General features: G+C 40.9%; 1 protein-coding gene across 1 annotated transcript; it reads right to left on the reverse strand.

Annotated features, from left to right (window-relative positions):
- Positions 1 to 3,604: 3,604 nt before the first annotated feature.
- On the reverse strand, positions 3,605 to 14,340 carry LOC118711610 (mitochondria localized glutamic acid rich protein). The gene is made up of 5 exons (XM_045576415.1): positions 14,195 to 14,340; positions 9,406 to 9,509; positions 6,167 to 6,260; positions 4,400 to 4,884; positions 3,605 to 4,204 (listed from the first exon to the last, which is right to left on the reverse strand). Exons 1-5 carry the CDS (start codon positions 14,274 to 14,276, stop codon positions 4,019 to 4,021), a joined length of 951 nt encoding a protein of 316 aa, XP_045432371.1. The 5' UTR covers positions 14,277 to 14,340; the 3' UTR covers positions 3,605 to 4,018.
- Between the last annotated feature and the right edge of the window lie 3,742 nt (positions 14,341 to 18,082).

Below are 18,082 nucleotides of genomic sequence, written 5' to 3' on the forward strand. Positions count from 1 at the left end.
ATGTATTTTTTTATTTTATTAAAATCAGTCAATGGTCTGATAATAAAAGTGCTTTCTACGGACCACTGTTATTAAACTTGTATTACAATGCTTGTTAAAATTGAAAAAGGTTCATAAAAATATAGGTTGCTTTTGGACTTGATAGCTGCTGCTTCAAGAGAATTCTTAAAGTCACTTGCACAGCATTAAATAAATATTGACTTTAAAAGGGGGGAGGGGGAACCAAAATCCTTCAGTATGCAGTCGCATTTAGTTGTTCTAAGGAAGTTTTCAAAAAAGGCAACAATAGGCCTAGAAGTTGAGCCAGACAAATTTGGGATCTGATGGGCACAGCTAGTTCTTTCTTTAAAAAAAAAAAAAAAAAAAAAATTTATTGATTTCAGAGAGGAAGGGAGAGGGAGAAAGTAATAGAAACATCAATGATGAGAGAGAATCATTGATTGGCTGTCTCCTGCACGCCCACACAGGGGATGGAGCCCGTACTCAGGCATGTGCACTGACCAGGAATTGAACCGTGACCTCCAGATTCTTAGGTTGACGCTCAACCACTGAGCAACACCGGCCAGACCACAGCTAGTTCTTTCTTCATCTTTGGTGAGGAATGTGAAATGCAATAATACAAAGCAAGTCTGTACCAAAATCCAAGTTAAGTTTCATTTCCTAACTATTTTAACTGCATATCACTGCTTATACTACCTCATTTTCATGGCTCAATACACAGCTATCTTATCTGCTCACAATTACGTGGATCAGCAGTTTGTTCTGTGTCCAGCTGGGTGGTTCCTGTCTGGACTCATTCAGACAATGGCAGTCCTCCGGCATCAACGCGGAGCTGGATGGATGGTGTAGGATGGCCTCACTCCTATCTGGGTTAGTGTTAGTTGTAGTGGGGCCTCTCTCTCCATATGGTCTCACTCTCATGGAGGCTAGCCCAGGTTTCTTCACACAGTGGTCTCAGGTTCCAAGAGTATGAGTGCTTTCACAGTCACTTTCACAGCATACCACCGAATCAGAGTACAAGGCAAGCCAAATTCAAGGGCATAGAAAAACAGTCTGCACTTCTCTTTAAAAAAATAAATAAATAAATAAAAATATATATATATTGTATATATACATATATATATTGTATATATATATTAATTTATTTCAGATGGGAAGAAAGAGGAGGAGATAGAAACATTGATGATGAGAGAGAATCATTGATTGACTACCTCTTGCACACTCTACCCTGGGGATCAAGCCTGTAATCAGAACATGTGCCCTGGCCCAGAATCAAACCGTGACTTTCTGGTTCATAGGTCAATGCTCAACCACTGAGCCACACTGGCTGGGCCTTTTGATAGGAAGATATATAAAGTCACACTTCACAAGATTATGCATACAAGGGAAGAATTTGGTTGTTTTTTATCCCAATTCACTACACTAACAGTGGCTCAAAATTCAAAACAACACAGCAATTTGATTACCTAGAATTTAAAAATCTCTTGTACTAAAAAAAAAAAAATACCATAATTATTGTAAGAAGGTGAATGACAAATTGGAAAAATATTTATAATTGATATCATAGACAAAACCTTACCAACTCTAGTACATAAATAGTTTCTAAAAAAATAGGAAAGTACTGACAACACCAAAAAATTCACTGGAGATATGAACAGATAAATTGCAGAAAAATATAAATGTACATGGATCTTAACCAAATGGAAAGATGTTCAACCTCATTCTTAATAAAGGAAATGAAAATTAAAACTACACTAAGAGTTTTCACCTATCACATGCGCAAAAATCTAAATGCTTGACAATACACTCTGACAGAAAATGGGCACTACATACATTGCTATTTCTCAACAGAAATTATGCAGGCCAGAAAAGAGTGACAAGAAATATTCAAAGTGATGAATAGCAAGAAGCTACAACCAATATTACTCTACCAGCAAAGCTATTATTTAGAATTGAAGGTCAGATAAAGAGCTTCACAGTCCGTAGTTTTTACAGCACGTAGAGTCTTCTTTCCCCAACTCTGGAACCCTGGGCTGGGAGTCTGGTGTGGGGCTAGGACCCTTCACTCCTCCAGGCAGCCTCTGCAGAGGCCATCTCCCTCTGGATTACTAAAGCGGCACACCCAGGTGCCAGCCCAGCCCATTCTGTGCCTACACACCTCCTACCAGCCTCAATGTGCCTTCTTCTTTACCTCTCTAGTTATAGTACTTCCACTCAGCCACCTTTCCAGCATTTCTGGATGATAGTTCTGTATTTTAGTTGTAATTTTGATGTGGTTGTGGGAGGCAAGTACAGGCGTTTTCCTATCCTGCCATCTTGGTTCTCAAGACCAAACATTCTTGATAGCAGAACAGAATGATAGAAACAGCTTGGTTCTTGAAGAGTGAACCACAGAATAAGCCAACCCTGGGGCTGCCCGACCTCTGGATAGCTAGTCACATAGCAATAACTATCCTCCTGTTGTTGGTCCACTTTGAGTTGGCTTGTGTTATTTACAAGAGATTTGCTGAAGGGGTGCTCTCAGGAGAATAAGAGGAGGACAACCAGATAGGACTGGAGAAAAGCTAAGCAAGGACCTAATGTTGGCTGGAAATCAACTTTAGCCTGAGCTCCGGGGGAGGGGGGGAGAGGTGGAGGGCAGGGGCCTCTGGAGCATAAATTGGCCTCACCTGTTGTACGTACCACTATGGCAGTTAGTTGTTGTGAGCTGCCTCTGAGGAGAGGTGTGTGTAACAGCGGCTGAGAGTAACCATACTGGCCCAGTTAAGGGGATCTGGGCAGAGAATCCAGAATCACCACAACTCGCCCTTACTCCAAGTATAGCCCAAATCTTACTAGACCCTGTGCGATCTAGCCCATCCCTGCAGAACCAGTCTCTTTCTCTCTGAAATCATCTCCAACTATTGTCCCTCTGTTTCACTCCACGTTAGCCACACTGGGCACTTGGCAATTCTCTCTGCTTCAAACCCTTTGCACTTCTCATCTGGAATGATTCTCCCCTACCCTCCACTCATATCCTCATGATTGGTCCCTTATGTATCCTTCAGGTTTTACTCACAAGACACCTTCTTAGTAAAGCTGTCTCTGGCTACCCTATCTAAAGTAACAACTTCCACCCCTAACCAACACGTATCATCCTTTGCTTGCATTACTTTTCTTTTTTAAAACACTTATCAGTATCTCATATACGTATTATGCAATTTTCTTATTTATTTTGTTTATTGTTTGATCACACTCTAGAATATAAACTGGGAAGGGTAGGACTTTTTATCGTTTTTTTTTTATTTATTCTCACCACTTAAAACTGGTAGGTTGCAAGTGGTCAGTTAATATTTGTTCAGTGAATGAATGATTCCTGGCATAAAGTTTAAGTCCCTAATATACATTGATTAAACTGAATTAAATTGAGATGGAAAATATGAGCACAGCCCCATTGTACTATAGATAGGAGAAGGGCCACATGTTGCTATATGCAGAGTCCTCCTTAGACTACATGATTTCTTGGATAATATGGCAATGTTCATGTGATGTTATATGTGTGTGTGTGTGTGTTAATATATACTGTATTATTTATACATATATTGGTGAATAAAAATAGAAGCACTAAATATTTTTAAATTTTATTTAAATGAGTTCAAATCAAAACCTGAGAATCTACATTTATATCCATTACAGTAAGGTAAGGGCACAGCAAAGTTAACGTGGATGCAGGTTGTGTATTATGTGTGATAGATAGCTCGATTCCTATGATATAAAACTTAAACCCAAGGATGAAACTCCTGAAGCTGTTTACTGCAGTGTTATATTCTGACCTCAGAGACTAGGAAACTTCAGACACATGTAATCTCAAATATCTCAACCCTGAAACCTATCAGCAGATACCAAACACCTTCAAGGCACATTAGAGTTTTTTAGAAAAGGAGCCTTTAAAAAACAAAACAAACAAAAAAAACACTAAAACTACAAAAGCACCTATCAGACTTGCTGTGGCGTGTATGCTGAGTGTGAATCTGCAAGATTAGCCTTGAGTCGTGGCCTCAGCACCAACACTGGCTTCTTCCTGTAAAACACCCTCGGCAAAGGGTTCTGACTCAACTGGAGAATTTTCTTCTTCCAGCTCAGCATATTCATCAGAGCTTTCGTTCTCCGCTGTACCTTTATCACTACTGATGGCAGCGGCTTCATCAGGAGCTGCACCGGGGACCTCCGAGGCTGTACCGTTATCATTACTGATGGCAACGGCTTCATCAGGAGCTGCACCGGGGACCTCCGAGGCTGTACCGTTATCATTACTGATGACAGCGGCTTCATCCGGAGCTGCACCGGTGAGCTCCGAGGCTGTACCTTTATCACTACTGATGGCAGCGGCTTCATACGGAGCTGGAGCTGCACCGGTGACCTCCGAGGTGCTGACTTGGGTGCTTTCGCGGACAGTGGCATTTGGAACCTCTGGCTCCGCTTCAGCACCAACCACGGTGATCTCCACCTGAGCAGCCTCCGCAGCGCCAGGGCAGGCTGAAGCATCCTCTGCTCTGCCTGCAGCTGCAGCACCCGAGCTTTCTTCAGCATCCGAGCTTTCTTCAGCATTTACCACCTGAGCTTCCTCCGAAGATACTTCAGGAGCTGCTGAACTTGCTTCCTCCGAAGATACTTCAGGGGCTGCTGAACTTGCTTCCTCCGAAGATACTTCAGGGGCTGCTGAACTTGCTTCCTCCGAAGATACTTCAGGGGCTGCTGAACTTGCTTCCTCCGAAGATACTTCAGGGGCTGCTGAACTTGCTTCCTCCGAAGATACTTCAGGGGCTGCTGAACTTGCTTCCTCCGAAGATACTTCAGGGGCTGCTGAACTTGCTTCCTCCACTCCCTCCAGGTTCTCTTTCTCACCTGTAAGATTTAGCCCATTAAGCACAGTATTAATCGAAAGAGCATGGAAGACAGAAGAACACTGTGCCATCACTTTAAAAAATGAGACATCTCTATGTAATGGTCTTCAACGTAGACTGTGAAGTGGGAAAACAGTTTGGTACTGTTTGTATTAGGACAGAAGGAGGGTAAGTTATATGCATAGATAGTTATATTTGCAAAGACTCTCTTCAGGATTCAGAGACATTGATATTATTGGCTGCCCCTGAAAGGGAAAATGGGGGATCTGCTTTTCTGTAAACCCTTTGAACATGTTGAACTTAAAAAAAAATAGTTTATATATATTACTTACTCAAATACAAAGAACAGGAAAATAAACAGCCCACGCATCACTAGACAGCATGGAAATATAGCCAACTTACGAGGCATTGACTCTGAGGAATCACTAATTTATTCTCAACCTCAGTTTTGTCATCTGTAAAATGTCATCTATCCACAGAACTTTTTTGAGGACTGACTAAAATGTTGTGTACAAGAAGGGTTTTAAAACCACTAGCATGATATGGAAATGCATTTTATTATTATTACAATCTGCCTTCTTATGATTACATTAAATAATGTTCACTAATACATTCTGTTTCTTATTGTCATGACTAAAAAGTTAAAACTGGTCCATGAGCAGCTATTATCTATCACCAAATAGAGATCATAGTCATTGATATTAATAGTATTATAGTTGAAATGAAAGAAAGTATGGTTCAAGCAAGCAGTTTAAGGCAAGAAACATTTACTTGGGTGAAAATGTAAAGTTTCTGTTCCTGTAGATGCCATTTTATTAATCAGACCAACTGAGGGACTCAACAGACATGACTGATTATACAAATGCCAAGTGTACTTTGGGCAAAGATACTGGATGGTCTCAATCAAAACTGAAACAAACATTAGTTTTATGATTTAAAAAAATGAGGTTAATGAAAGGTCAGGCTGCTGAGAGGCAGATACTAAAATTATGCCTCCATGAATGGGGGCCTGAGTAGGAGAAAGTAACTTTACCACACAAAGAAGTCAAAACTACTGGTCAGCAGTATAAATGCAAAACGTTTTCACTTATTCAATGCACTCATCCAAAACGTATAACAATATTTTCTAGGTTTTGGGTGGCTTTTCCTTTTTGACGAACTCCTACCCAGAGTCATTCTGAATTAAGTCAGTAAAGAAGCCAAAAGAAAACAGTGTTCATTGCTAGGCTAAGGTGATGAAAATCATAGCCTTAAGGAAAACCATACTAATAAATTCACTTTACCTTGAAGTGGCTGTAACTCTGCTTTACTTTCTTCTTTCAAATCTTTTATATGTCCAGTGTGCTTGACTTGCTTTGATGTTACTGACCTGTAAGTCTGAAAACAAAAGTGTACTTATTATTCACAAGCATTTTTTTCAACATGATTTATATTCATCATGCCAAATTCAAAGGTGTATGCAATTCAAAGAAGAAACGACAATGTATATCATCTACTTTTTGTTGTTGTTGTTGTTAATCCACACTGGAGGATATTTTTATTTTTTTTATTTTTAGAGAGAGAGTGGAAGGAAGGGAGAGAAAGAGATAGAGAAAGACTGAGCTACATTGGCCAGGGCCGTATCATTTACTCTTGTATTTCCTATTTGAAAACCTTTGTCATTAAGTAGGAAAGAAGGAAAGGAACAATGCTATAACAAGGGTCAAGGATAACTGCAAACATGCCCAGTAGATAGAAAGATAAAGACAAATTAGGAACAATATGCCCAGTCAGCATCCTCAGTTCTTAGCACACCAATGCAGACTGAACCTGTGTAGAAGTTCACATCCCTGGCCGAAGCCGGTTTTGCTCAGTGGTAGAGCATTGGTCTGCAGACTGAAAGGTCCCAGGTTCGATTCCGGTCAAGGGCATGTATAATACATTGGTTGCGGGCACATCCCCGGTAGGGGGTGTGCAAGAGGCAGCTGGTTGATGTTTCTCTCTCATCGACGTTTCTAGCTATCTATCCCTTTCCCTTCCTCTCTGTAAAAAATCAATAAAATATATTTAAAAAAAAAAAAAAAAGTTCACATCCCTGAACTGACCAGCAGTAACATCCTAAGGGACATTAGTCTTATTGTTCAAGGGGCTAGAACAGGAGATAAGAAAACAAAACAAAACTACTTAACGCAGAATTGAATAATTCACACTCATGTGTGGCCCAGAGAACCTTGCTTTTCCAGAATCAACATAGTCAAACACAGAATAGAAGGCCTGATAGAAGAGAGGACCTCAAATTTATTATTTATTAAACATAAGCATTTAAAATATACCACAACTTGCCCTATCTGGTTTGGCTCAGTGGAGAGAATGTTGGCCTGCAGACTGAAAGGTCCCAGGTTTGATTCTGGTCAAGGGCAGATGTCCAGGGTTGCAAGTTCAATCCCCAATAGGGGGTATGCAGGAGGCACCCGATCAATGATTCTCTCTCCTTATTGATGTTTCTCTCTTCCTCTCCCTTCCTTTTTCTCTAAAAATCAGTAAAAATATTTTAAAAATATATATCACAACTTCAATAAATCAGTATTGCATTATGTTTTTTAATATACCCAGACCTTCAAATAATTGAAATGACCTAGGCCTTTCACAGAATTTAAGAGGCCCTCATAGTAGATTTTACTTGGAAATGAAAAACTGCTCTTGGCTACCATGGATTCAATTCAGATAAATCTAATATAGAACTTAGATAGGACAAAGAAGGGGAAGAGAAGACTAGAATTCAGGTTTTTAAATACCTCATATTCTGTATCTCCTCCTGAAAGTAGCCCAAGATTCTTGAGAATTAACACTTCCAAGATTTAAGATTAAAACCATATAATCTTAGAGGTGGAAGGGGACTTAGAGATAATCACCTGTCCAATGTCATTCCCCTTGTGAGACAATAAGGCCAGAAAGGGCTCTCAGGAGCAGTCAGTTTGTAACTTCCTGTTTAAGATAGCTTGTGTAAAGAAAGATTTAGTATACACGAGAGGTTCATGTCTACACTAGTAAACCTAATTAGGGATACAGTGATGCCCAGGTGAAATTAAGTTTTCCGGCTTCCCACGAAATCATATGGACTAGTCCAATATCTATTTTTCCAGTGCCCTATATCCAACTGTAGTAGGCCTGGGCAGTCAATTCAGCAGTAAGCAACAGAATGAGAGTAACAGTGAGGGAACCTGGCTGGGTATGAGTGAAAGCTGATAGATTAGTAGAGGACAATAATATAAATGACATGTTTGAAATTTCCTGGCTTCTTGAGGCTCTCAAAATACTGAAGATTAGAATATGTGTTTAGATTTGGCCATCTATATAGTTCTACAAACTGCTCCTAGTTATGACTAAAAATCCATTTATGCATATTTCTGCAGTATCAAGCCAAAATGCCGTGATTGTGTATTCCTATGGTTTCTAAATGATTTATTCTACTTTTATTCACAATGAAGAGTATATTTCAATTTAGAAAATTTATGACAAAATGGGGAATGATTCAATAGGCTTATCTTATTTGACTCACAAATGTTTCATTGTTTTAGCTCCAAAATCATATTATCAAAAGCTTTGTTTTACAGTGATTATCTAAGGGGGAGTGGATATGGGGACCAGCGAGGATAGCATTATTTTAATCTTATATATGTCTATTTTGAATTTTTAAAATTTATGGATAAATATTATTTTTTAAAAAATAAGAAGAGTATATATAAAGATATAAAGCTAATAAAAACTATGGATATAGTTAAAAGATTGGGGGAGGGAGGAATAAATAAGTAGAGCATGAGGGATTTTTAGGGTAGTGAAAATACTCTGTATAATACTGTAATGGTGGATGCATGTCATTATACATTTATCAAAACACTTATAACGAACAAAGAGTGAAGTCTAATGTAAACTATGGACTTTAGTTAGTAATAACATATCAATATTGATTCATCAATTGTAACAAACATGCCACACTAAAGCACGATTATTGATAGGAAAAAAGCTGAAACAAGGGTGAGAGGAAATACATGGGAACTGTCTGCATTTTCTGTTCATTTTTCTATGAACCTACAACTGGTCTAAGAAATAATGTCTATTAACTTTTAAAAAATTTAATTTTGAAAACAGTTCCCATTAAATATTAATAATAGTATCTACCTTATAGAATTGTTGTAATTATTAAGTGAGCCCTAGACTGTCCAGCTATTACTATTAGTATTTATAATAATACTAGAGGCCTGATGCATGAAATTCATGTAAGGGGCTTGGCCCTCAAAGCTTCAGCTTAGTCCAGAAGGTCGTTCAGCTGTTTGATCTAATTAGCATATCACTCTTTTATTATTATAGATTGTTTTTACTGAAAGTCATCCATTCTTAGAGGTTTTAAGAAATATTGAGTTTATACTTTAAAAATCATCATAATCTAGTTATTTAATCTCATGTCTTGGACTTAACATTGCTTCGAGTTTTACCACAGGTTGTAAAATATGAGAATTCCTGCACACTGTGGTTGAACACTTACATAGTATCCACCAGCACTGACCGTGACACCTACAACCAGATAGTAGATCATATTGGACCCAGATGATCCAGGGAACTTGTTAGATGACATCCAGCGAACAGATGCTAGAAAAACAAGTTTAAACACGGTTAGCTCCACTGCTTAAGCAAAAGTACTTTAAATAATTCTTTCTTAAAAACATTTCTGCTCAGTGAACCTAGAATCTATTAACATCAAGTGACTTTAGCTTAAGGGAATATGGCATAGGAATAATTCCACTTGGCATTTTCCCAATATAATTTGACAAGTACTTATGAAATCTGTCATTTTGATGCTAAGCACCAAGCTTTTCTTGGAAGGAGTGCAGGCATGGGTAAGGAGAAATGACAAAAGCACTAAACAATTTCAACTGTCAAACAAGATGCATACAAGCAAAAGAAATCCATTATTGAATGTACTCCATTTTTTAGTCGAAAAGATGATTCTTCCAAAAAATTAATTAAATATATTTATACCTGAAATTTATGTTAAATAAAACATTTATGTTGAAATCTAACACACTTCTATAAATCTGTGACACAAATGCACATATATATTTAAATATATTTTATTGATTTTTTACAAAGAGGAAGGGAGAGGGATAGAGAGTTAGAAACATCGATGAGAGAGAATCATCGATCAGCTGCCTCTTGCACAGCCCCTAATGGGGATGTGCCTGCAACCAAGATACATGCCCTTGACCGGAATTGAACCCAGGACCTTTCAGTCCCCAAGCCGACGCTCTATCCATTGAGCCAAACCGGTTTCGGCTATATATTTCTAATATAAAGCCTTTAGAGATAGGCAGAGAGAAGCTTTTCTAAGACAAATGTTGCTAAAAGATATCTGAAATAGAAATACAATTCTGTACAAACTAATAGAAACTATGAAAGTGCTATGTTCTTATATTTAAATACGTTTACTCAGCAGTGCCAGAGCTTGCATATACACCACATTCCCTGGAGTTGGATTTTTATAATAGAATTAAGCCTAGAAACAGCTTAAAGTTCACAGATAAAAACAAAGAGACATTTATTCATCCATCAACGAACAGTTGATCACCTGTTCCCTGTTTGCCATTCTTAGAAGCATTAGGATATAATTGTAAACAAGGCACACGAGGTTCCTGGCCTCAATCAAGTATATAGCTCGCAGTTTAGAAAGAAGAAACAGATATTCAGACAAATAACTACAGACAATCATTTCAGTGCAGTATGACAAAGGCTGTCATAGACAGTAGAAGCTTCAACAACAGCTTGAAAACACAGTGAGGAAACTCAGCAAGTTGGCTCAAAGCAGCTGACACTATTTAAAGACATGATCTGAGTTTTGAAGGAAAGTAGGAGTTTATCAGATAAATAAATGAAAGGAAAATTGCACTAGGGGCAGAAGGTACAACATGAGGCATGAGTTGAATGACTTGGGAAGAATAGAGGAATTTAATTTGGTGGGGGAATAGTAAGAAGTTATGTTTTGCAGAGGGCACATCTTTTAAAAATTTGCACTGATTATGAATCTTTGTAGTAGTCAAATTGGAAAAAAAAAATCCACATATATGTTCTTAATTTGAATAAATGATCATCTCTTAAAAAAAAATATTTTCCCTACAAATGTGCCCCAACAGGCTGTGATAAGAGGTTATGGCATTGACTTGTAGTAGGCCTTTTTTTAAAAAAATATATTTTATTGATTTTTTACAGAGAGGGATAGAGAGTTAGAAACATCGATGAGAGAGAATCATCCATCAGCTGCCTCTTGCACACCCCCTACTGGGGATGTGCCCACAACTAAGGTACATGCCCTTGATTGGAATCGAACCTGGGACCTTTTAGTCCGCAGGCTGACCACATGTGTCAAACACAAGGCCCACGGGCCAAATCCGTCCCGCCAGGCCTTGCAATGTGGCCCGCACCGCGCTGTCATCACTGCACTCCGCTGCGTTTCCATCACAATGACAGTTTATGACTGTTCAGTAAACCATTCGGCCCGCGATTTAGGCTGGATTTTAGATTTTGGCCCCTTCTCTGATTGAGTTCGACACCCCTACGAGTCTATCCACAGAGCCAAACTGGTTTCAGCTGTAGTAGGGTTTTTGTTGGTTTAAAAATACATTTACTATTACAGAGAAAATATGTCAGTTTTATAGTTGTCAACCAGACATAACTATCAAAAAGGTTTTTTAAATAGGAAGAAATAAATAAAATTATAAGAGATTTAGGTAAAGACTTAAATACAATTATGGCAAAGCTATTTAAAAGAGCAATGAAATGGGAAACGGTATGCCTAGTTCCTATTCATTCCCTCATTCCAGGGATTTAGACCTGGGTAAGTCAAGGTCCTATTCGTTCCTCATTCCAAGCACATGGTTAAAGATAAGAAATCAGTACTGATAACAGTCTCCCATATTTTGGGGAAACATGTTCCCAGGGCGTGGCTCTGCCTATGTCTTGAGTTCAGCTGATGATAATTAAAGGTCATCTATGTGCATTCCCAAGGGGCCCTCAACACAGGATTATCCCAGATTTGTGGAAACAATATGCATATAGAAAAACATGCATGAGGGGGAAAAAGGCCTGGGAGATTAAATATACTAAAATGTAAATAATGGTATTCACTGAATAGTTGGATTACAGGTGACTATTATTTTGCCTTTTTGTGTTTTTTTAAATAATATATTGCAAACCTAAGTTATTAATTCATTAAAAAGGTACATTTTAAAAGGAAAACTAGAGAACAAAATTTGAGGAGGCAGTTACAATTTCATCCTTCAATAAAACTGAAACTACTTTTTCTTTTGTCCAAGTGGAAAGAATCAATAAAAGGTTAGTTGATGTCCATGACTGAAGCCAAATATCCAGTCAATAATAGTTCTTCAAAACCACAGAAAAAAAAAATCAGTGCTACAAAAAATTAGGTGAAAGTTAGAGGAAGACCAATAGTGCTACAACCAGTATTGCTAACTATCCATTTAGAAATTTTAAACTACTTTTTTTTCCCCCCCAATGGGAGAGAAAATTATTTGAACTGTAGGAAGCTAAAAAAAAAAAAAAAAAAAAAAAAAAAAAGTGTAATGACCATGGGGGATGCAGACGATAACCAGAGCGCAAAAGGCCAGATCAACGGTCTCATCTTTCTCCCTCTCCTTTCTGCCCCCATCAAAACAGCCCTTTGACTTCAGAAATTTAAGATGAATGGCTTCTTCCACTTCATCACTGAAAAAAAAAAATTGCTTTATTTCACTCGGTATTAAAAATCAAGAAAAATGAAGACACTTTATTTCTGCTGCTTGTAAGGCAACGTCTTCCCACTAGCATTTTAAAAGACAAATAAAGCTAGTTGGACAGACCTTCCTTCCCTCCCACCATCATCACCAGCGCAGGCCTAGTCAAAGTGAAAAAAAAAATATTGGTCCATGGAATTTTCTCAAGTCTTTCTCTATCTCACTTCAAATGCACAAACTGGGCTAAAGCTACCGGGCAAGCGTTAGGAAGTGAGGCGCCGTGAAGAAAGAACTGAGAAAACTGAGAACTTTCTTCCAAGTGGTCTAGGAGCAGCCTCCCCTACCCTCCACCCCCACCCTCCACACGCACCATCAGGACAGGGAAAAGGAGGGGAAACAGATGAGGAGTCAGAGAGAGCTGGCTGGGGCAGGACCGCACTGGAGCACGAACCTGGAGGCCTGACCAATACCGACTGCCACGCTCACACTTAAGCATCTATGATGACCCAGGCACTGTGCTAGGCCCATTCGTACTTCTAGCTCACAGTGCAACTTTCCCTGTAGGAAATGTCTGAAGATGCTCACCCCCCCCCTCCCCCATGAGTTCACACATCCAAAGGTGATACATGCAAGGACGAAGAAGGCAAATAGCTGGACAGCTCCAGGTCTATGAAAAATGCTTCGAAGGCCACATCCTTGCGGGAGGGGGTGGGGAACGCCAGGGCTCGGGCTCAGGGGTCGAGGCTGCCTGCTGTGCAGGCCAAGTCCTGAGTTTATTTACTCAAGAGCCTTCACCAGCTCCCACCAGGCTAGCCCTCGGGCCGCACCTGCCTGGCTCACTGGTCTGTGCCCATCTCCCCACAACCCGGGCCCCAGCTTCTCCGTGGACTAGGAGGACGCATGGGTCCCTGTAAGTCACAAAAATGGTAAGCCAAGCGAGGGCTAACCGGGCTCTTTTCTAAACATTAGCCCATTAACACTCAGCTATGCTAGCCCCCATGTACAAATGAGGAAACTGAGGTTAAAGCCCTTGCCCAACATCAAGATCTGAGCCCAGCCGAAACCGGTTTGGCTCAGTGGATAGAGCGTCGGCCTGCGGACTGGAAGGTCCCAGGTTCGATTCCGGCCAAGGGCATGTACCTTGGTTGCGAGCACATCCCCAGTGAGGGGTGTGCAGGAGGCAGCTGGTCGATAATTCTCTCTCATCGATGTTTCTAACTCTCTATCCCTCTCCCTTCCTCTCTGTAAAAAATCAATAAAATATATTCAATTAAAAAAAATTGTATTTAAAAAACAGAAAGAAAGAAAAGATTTGAGCCCAGAAAGTCTGCTGTAAAGGTTCCCTACTTTCAAAATCTCCAAGAACTTCGGGGCATCTAACCCTGCGACCCTTCCCCATTCCTCTAACTCCCCCCCACCCCCCCAATCCACAACTCAGGCTAATCGCGGCTCCGGGTTGGGCTGGCCCTCCCGGGGCAGACAGGAGCAGAGGGGCGCCCGCGACCCCCGCACGGAGCCCGGTGCCCTCCGGGGCCGGCGTCCGGCACTCACCGTCCTTGCGGAGCGGCGCGGGGCCGGGGGGCGCCCGCAGCGGCAGCGCCAGCGTCTTGCAGACCGCCCTGCGGAGGTACATCGCGCCCGACCGACCGACCTCCAGCCGGGCTGCAGCCTCTGGAGCAGCGCTCTGCGGGGCGCGGGGAGCTCCGACAGCCCCGCTCCGCCCGGCGGCCCTGGGCGTGGGGAGGGGTGGGTCGTTGGCACCTCCCTCTCTCGGCCCCAGGCTGCAGGCTCTGTGGCTTTCGGACGTCCTAGAAGCTGATGGAGGCAACTCAGAAAGACAGGGAAGGGAGAAGTCGGCATCTGCCTGCCCGCACTGTTGTTGTCCATGGAATTCCTCAGGGAAGGTTGGAAGTGTTTCAGGGTTCGCTTCGGGAATAGAGCACACACGTCGGCCCTAGCTGGTTTGGCTCAGTGGACAGCACCAGCCTGAGAACTGGAGGGTCCCAGGTTGGATTCTATTCAAGGGCACATGCCTAGGTGCCGGCTGGATCCCCAATGGGGGGCGTGCAGGAGGCAGCAGGCCAGTGATTCTCTCTCATCACTGATGTTTCCATCTCTCTCTCCCTCTTTTTTCCTCTATGAAATAAAAAAAAAAAAAACTAAACAAAATAAAAGACATACACGTCGGTTATGATGCCGGATGAAATGAGCCCACCTATCTCACGCACTCTCCTTGCTCTCCTACGAGAGGGGGAATAGCTTTCCCTTTAGTGTCCTGGGTGATATTCAGAGTCGCGAAAATCCCTAGGCAATGGCTGGCTCTCAGCAATTCACTGTTACGATGACTTTATTTTAACTTATTGATTTGAGGTAGAGAGGGGAGAGGAGGGGGAGAGGGAGAGGGAGGGAGGGGGAGAGAGAGAGAGAGAGAGAGAGAGAGAGAGAGAGAGAGAGAGAGAGAGAGAGAGAGAGAGAGAGAACTTGTTGTTCCACTTATTTATACATTCATTGGTCGCTTCTTGTATGTGCCCAGGATGGAACCTCAACTTCGGCTTATGGGGAGGACACTCACCAACTGAGCTACACTCCCCCCCTCCCCCCACACACACAATGACTTTAAACATAACCCCTTAAATGCTGTATATTCCTCTATGAGATGTGAGGCTAGCATTTCCACATCAACTAAAAATGCTAAGTTATTAGTTTCTTCCCCCAGATTTCAATCACTTGCCTCATTGTGGCTACAACAATTTGTCAGGGTTTGAATATGAATACCAATCACTTATGTTTATAACATTTTCTAAGTGGTTAGTCCTTGGTAGGGACCATCTCCTACTACAATCCCTTATGTGTGTTTGGCACTTGACAGTTTCTAAAGCACTTCCACATATTATCTCCTTTAATTCTCATTTCAACCCTCTGAGGGAGGTGGCAATTACTCCCTTTAGCAAACGACAGGGTGGTGGGAAGGATTGTCTAGGAATTAATGGCCTTTTTTTTTTTTTTTTTTTAAGGATATGAACAAAGTTTTTCTAGTTCCAAGTTCTCTAAGGCATGTTACAAAATATTTGCTTATTTGCTACTTGGCAACTAAACATCCTTTGGAGATTCTAATTCTGAATGCAGTTCTAATAATATTTAACATATTCTCATTTGAAGAGTACAAACCAATGGTCAGAAATGGGTGGTGTTGCTGAAACCAGTTTGGCTCAGTGGATAGAGTGTCGGCCTGTAGACTGAAAAATCCCAGGTTCGATTCTGGGCAAAGGCATGTATCTTGGCTGCAGGCACATCCCCAGTAGGGGGTGTGCAAGAGGCAGCGGATGGATGTTTCCCTTTCATTGATGTTTCTAGCTCTCTATCACTCTCCCTTCCTCTCTGTAAAAAATCAATAAAATATATATTTTTTAAAAAAGAAATGGATGGCCCTGACCGGTTTGGCTCAGTGGGTAGAGCGTCAGCCAGCGGACTCAAGGGTCCCAGGTTCCATTCCAGTCAAGGACATGTACCTTGGTTGCAAGCACATCCTCAGTGGGGAGTGTGCAGGAGGCAGCTGATGGATGTTTCTCTCTCATCAATGTTTCTAACTCTCTATCCCTCTCCCTTCCTCTCTGTATTAAAAAATCAATAAAATATATATTAAAAAAAAAGAAAGAAATGGATGGTGTTGTTTTGATACAGTAGCTAGCTATTCCTAGGGATGAAACACTTAACAAAAGCAATTGGGTAATCTGCAGTTAAGGAGAGGTCAAATTTAGACCTGAAGCAACACAAGGAAGGGTAGACCCCAGGCCCTCCACCAACAAGTTAATTAGCCATGAAAGTAGCAGAATGAAGATTAGTAAACTTGCTACCTTTAACTAGCATCAGGTACACATCCTCCTGCAACTAGTGATTAGCTATCTCACTGGTAGTGTAGGTTATTTAATGAACTGCTAGCACGTAGGACAGGTTGACAGATAAAACCAACTCTGTCCAGAGTACTCCTAACCACCTCCATTTGACATGACCCTATTTGAAATTTAAAAAAAAAAAAGAAAAAAAGATCTGTCTACCACTACAGCTCATTCTTTCCTTAGGGCTGAATTTTGATTTGGTTGCCAGGGAGAGGAATAGTCAAAGGTGGCAAGTGCATTATGGGTATTGAATGTGTTGGAAGCTTATCCTAAAAATAATCCTTTCTGAGAGAACATTTGTAAATGACGCTGGTTCTCAGGACCATTCCAGGCTCCCCTTCAGAAACCAGTGTAGACTTGGGGTCTGGCTGTAGTCTGAGGTCTTCTGGATCATCCCCAGGTTCCATCAATCTGTCTATAAGTATCTGTCAAAACGCCTACAGTATGCTGGGACCTTGCTAGATGCTGGGGATTGGTTATAACTGATTCCACAAACATTTATTGAGGATAATGTGCTAGGCACTGTTTCAGGGCATTCTTTAATGAGCAAGATATGATTTCTGCTGTCACTCACTGAGGTTAAAATATCAGATTAAAGCTCTAGCTGGTTTGGCTCAGTGGATAGAGAGTCGGCCTGTGGACTGAAGGGTCCCAGGTTCAATTCCAGCCAAGGGCACATGCCCAGGGTTTCAGGCTCAATCCCTAGTAGGGGGCGTGCAGGAGGCAGCCAATCAGTGATTCTCATCATTGATGTTTCTTTCTCTCTCTATCCCTCTCCCTTTCTCTCTACAATCAATAAAAATAATTTTTAAAAATAAATCAAATTATACCGAAACTGGTTTGATTCAGTGGATAGAGCGTCAGCCTGCAGACTGAAGGGTCCCAGGTTGGATTCCGGTCAAGGGCATGTACCTTGGTTGCGGGCACATCCCCAGTAGGGGGTGTGCAAAAGAGGCAGCTGATCGATGATTCTCTCTCATCGATGTTTCTAGCTCTCTATCCCTCTCTCTTCCTCTCTGTAAAAATCAATAAAATATATTTTAAAAATATATATATATAAAATTAAAGAAACACTGAAACAAGCCCACCATCAATGGGGTCAATGATCACAAAGAAATCTCTGGCCAGCCCTGGCTGGTTTGATTCAGTGCAGAGAGTATCAGCCTTGAACATGTTGGGATTGCAGTCTTGATCCCCAGTATGGGGCATGTAGGAGGCAGCCGATCAATGATTCTCTCTTATCATTGATGTTTCCATCTCTCTCTCCCTTTCTTTCTGAAATCAATAAAAATATATTTTTAAAAATCTCTGATCAGATATCAGTCATAAATGTAATCTAAGGCCTTTGGTTATAACTAAACTGGTTTTAAAAATGCAAAAATAACACACATGTTCTATAGGACTTTAAAAACTTTTCCCAGAGTACTGTCACACCTATTTTTATTTTTTTTTTAAACCAGGAGAAGATACCTTTTTTTTTTTTTTACAGAGAGGAAGGGAGAGAGATAGAGAGCCAGAAACGTTGATGAGAGAGAAACATTGA

This window comes from Pipistrellus kuhlii, unplaced genomic scaffold (genome assembly GCF_014108245.1).
Source record: "Pipistrellus kuhlii isolate mPipKuh1 unplaced genomic scaffold, mPipKuh1.p scaffold_m20_p_8, whole genome shotgun sequence".
Taxonomy (NCBI): Eukaryota; Metazoa; Chordata; class Mammalia; order Chiroptera; family Vespertilionidae; genus Pipistrellus; species Pipistrellus kuhlii.

Coding starts and splice junctions, on each gene's coding strand:
- LOC118711610 (XM_045576415.1), bottom strand. CDS start 14,276: ATGTACCTCCGCAGGGCGGTCTGCAAGACGCTGGCGCTGCCGCTGCGG. Junction 9,510..14,194: donor CGCGCCGCTCCGCAAGGACG/GTGAGTGCCGGA, acceptor TTGTTTTTCTAG/CATCTGTTCGCTGGATGTCA. Junction 4,885..6,166: donor AGAGTTACAGCCACTTCAAG/GTAAAGTGAATT, acceptor TAAATCTTACAG/GTGAGAAAGAGAACCTGGAG.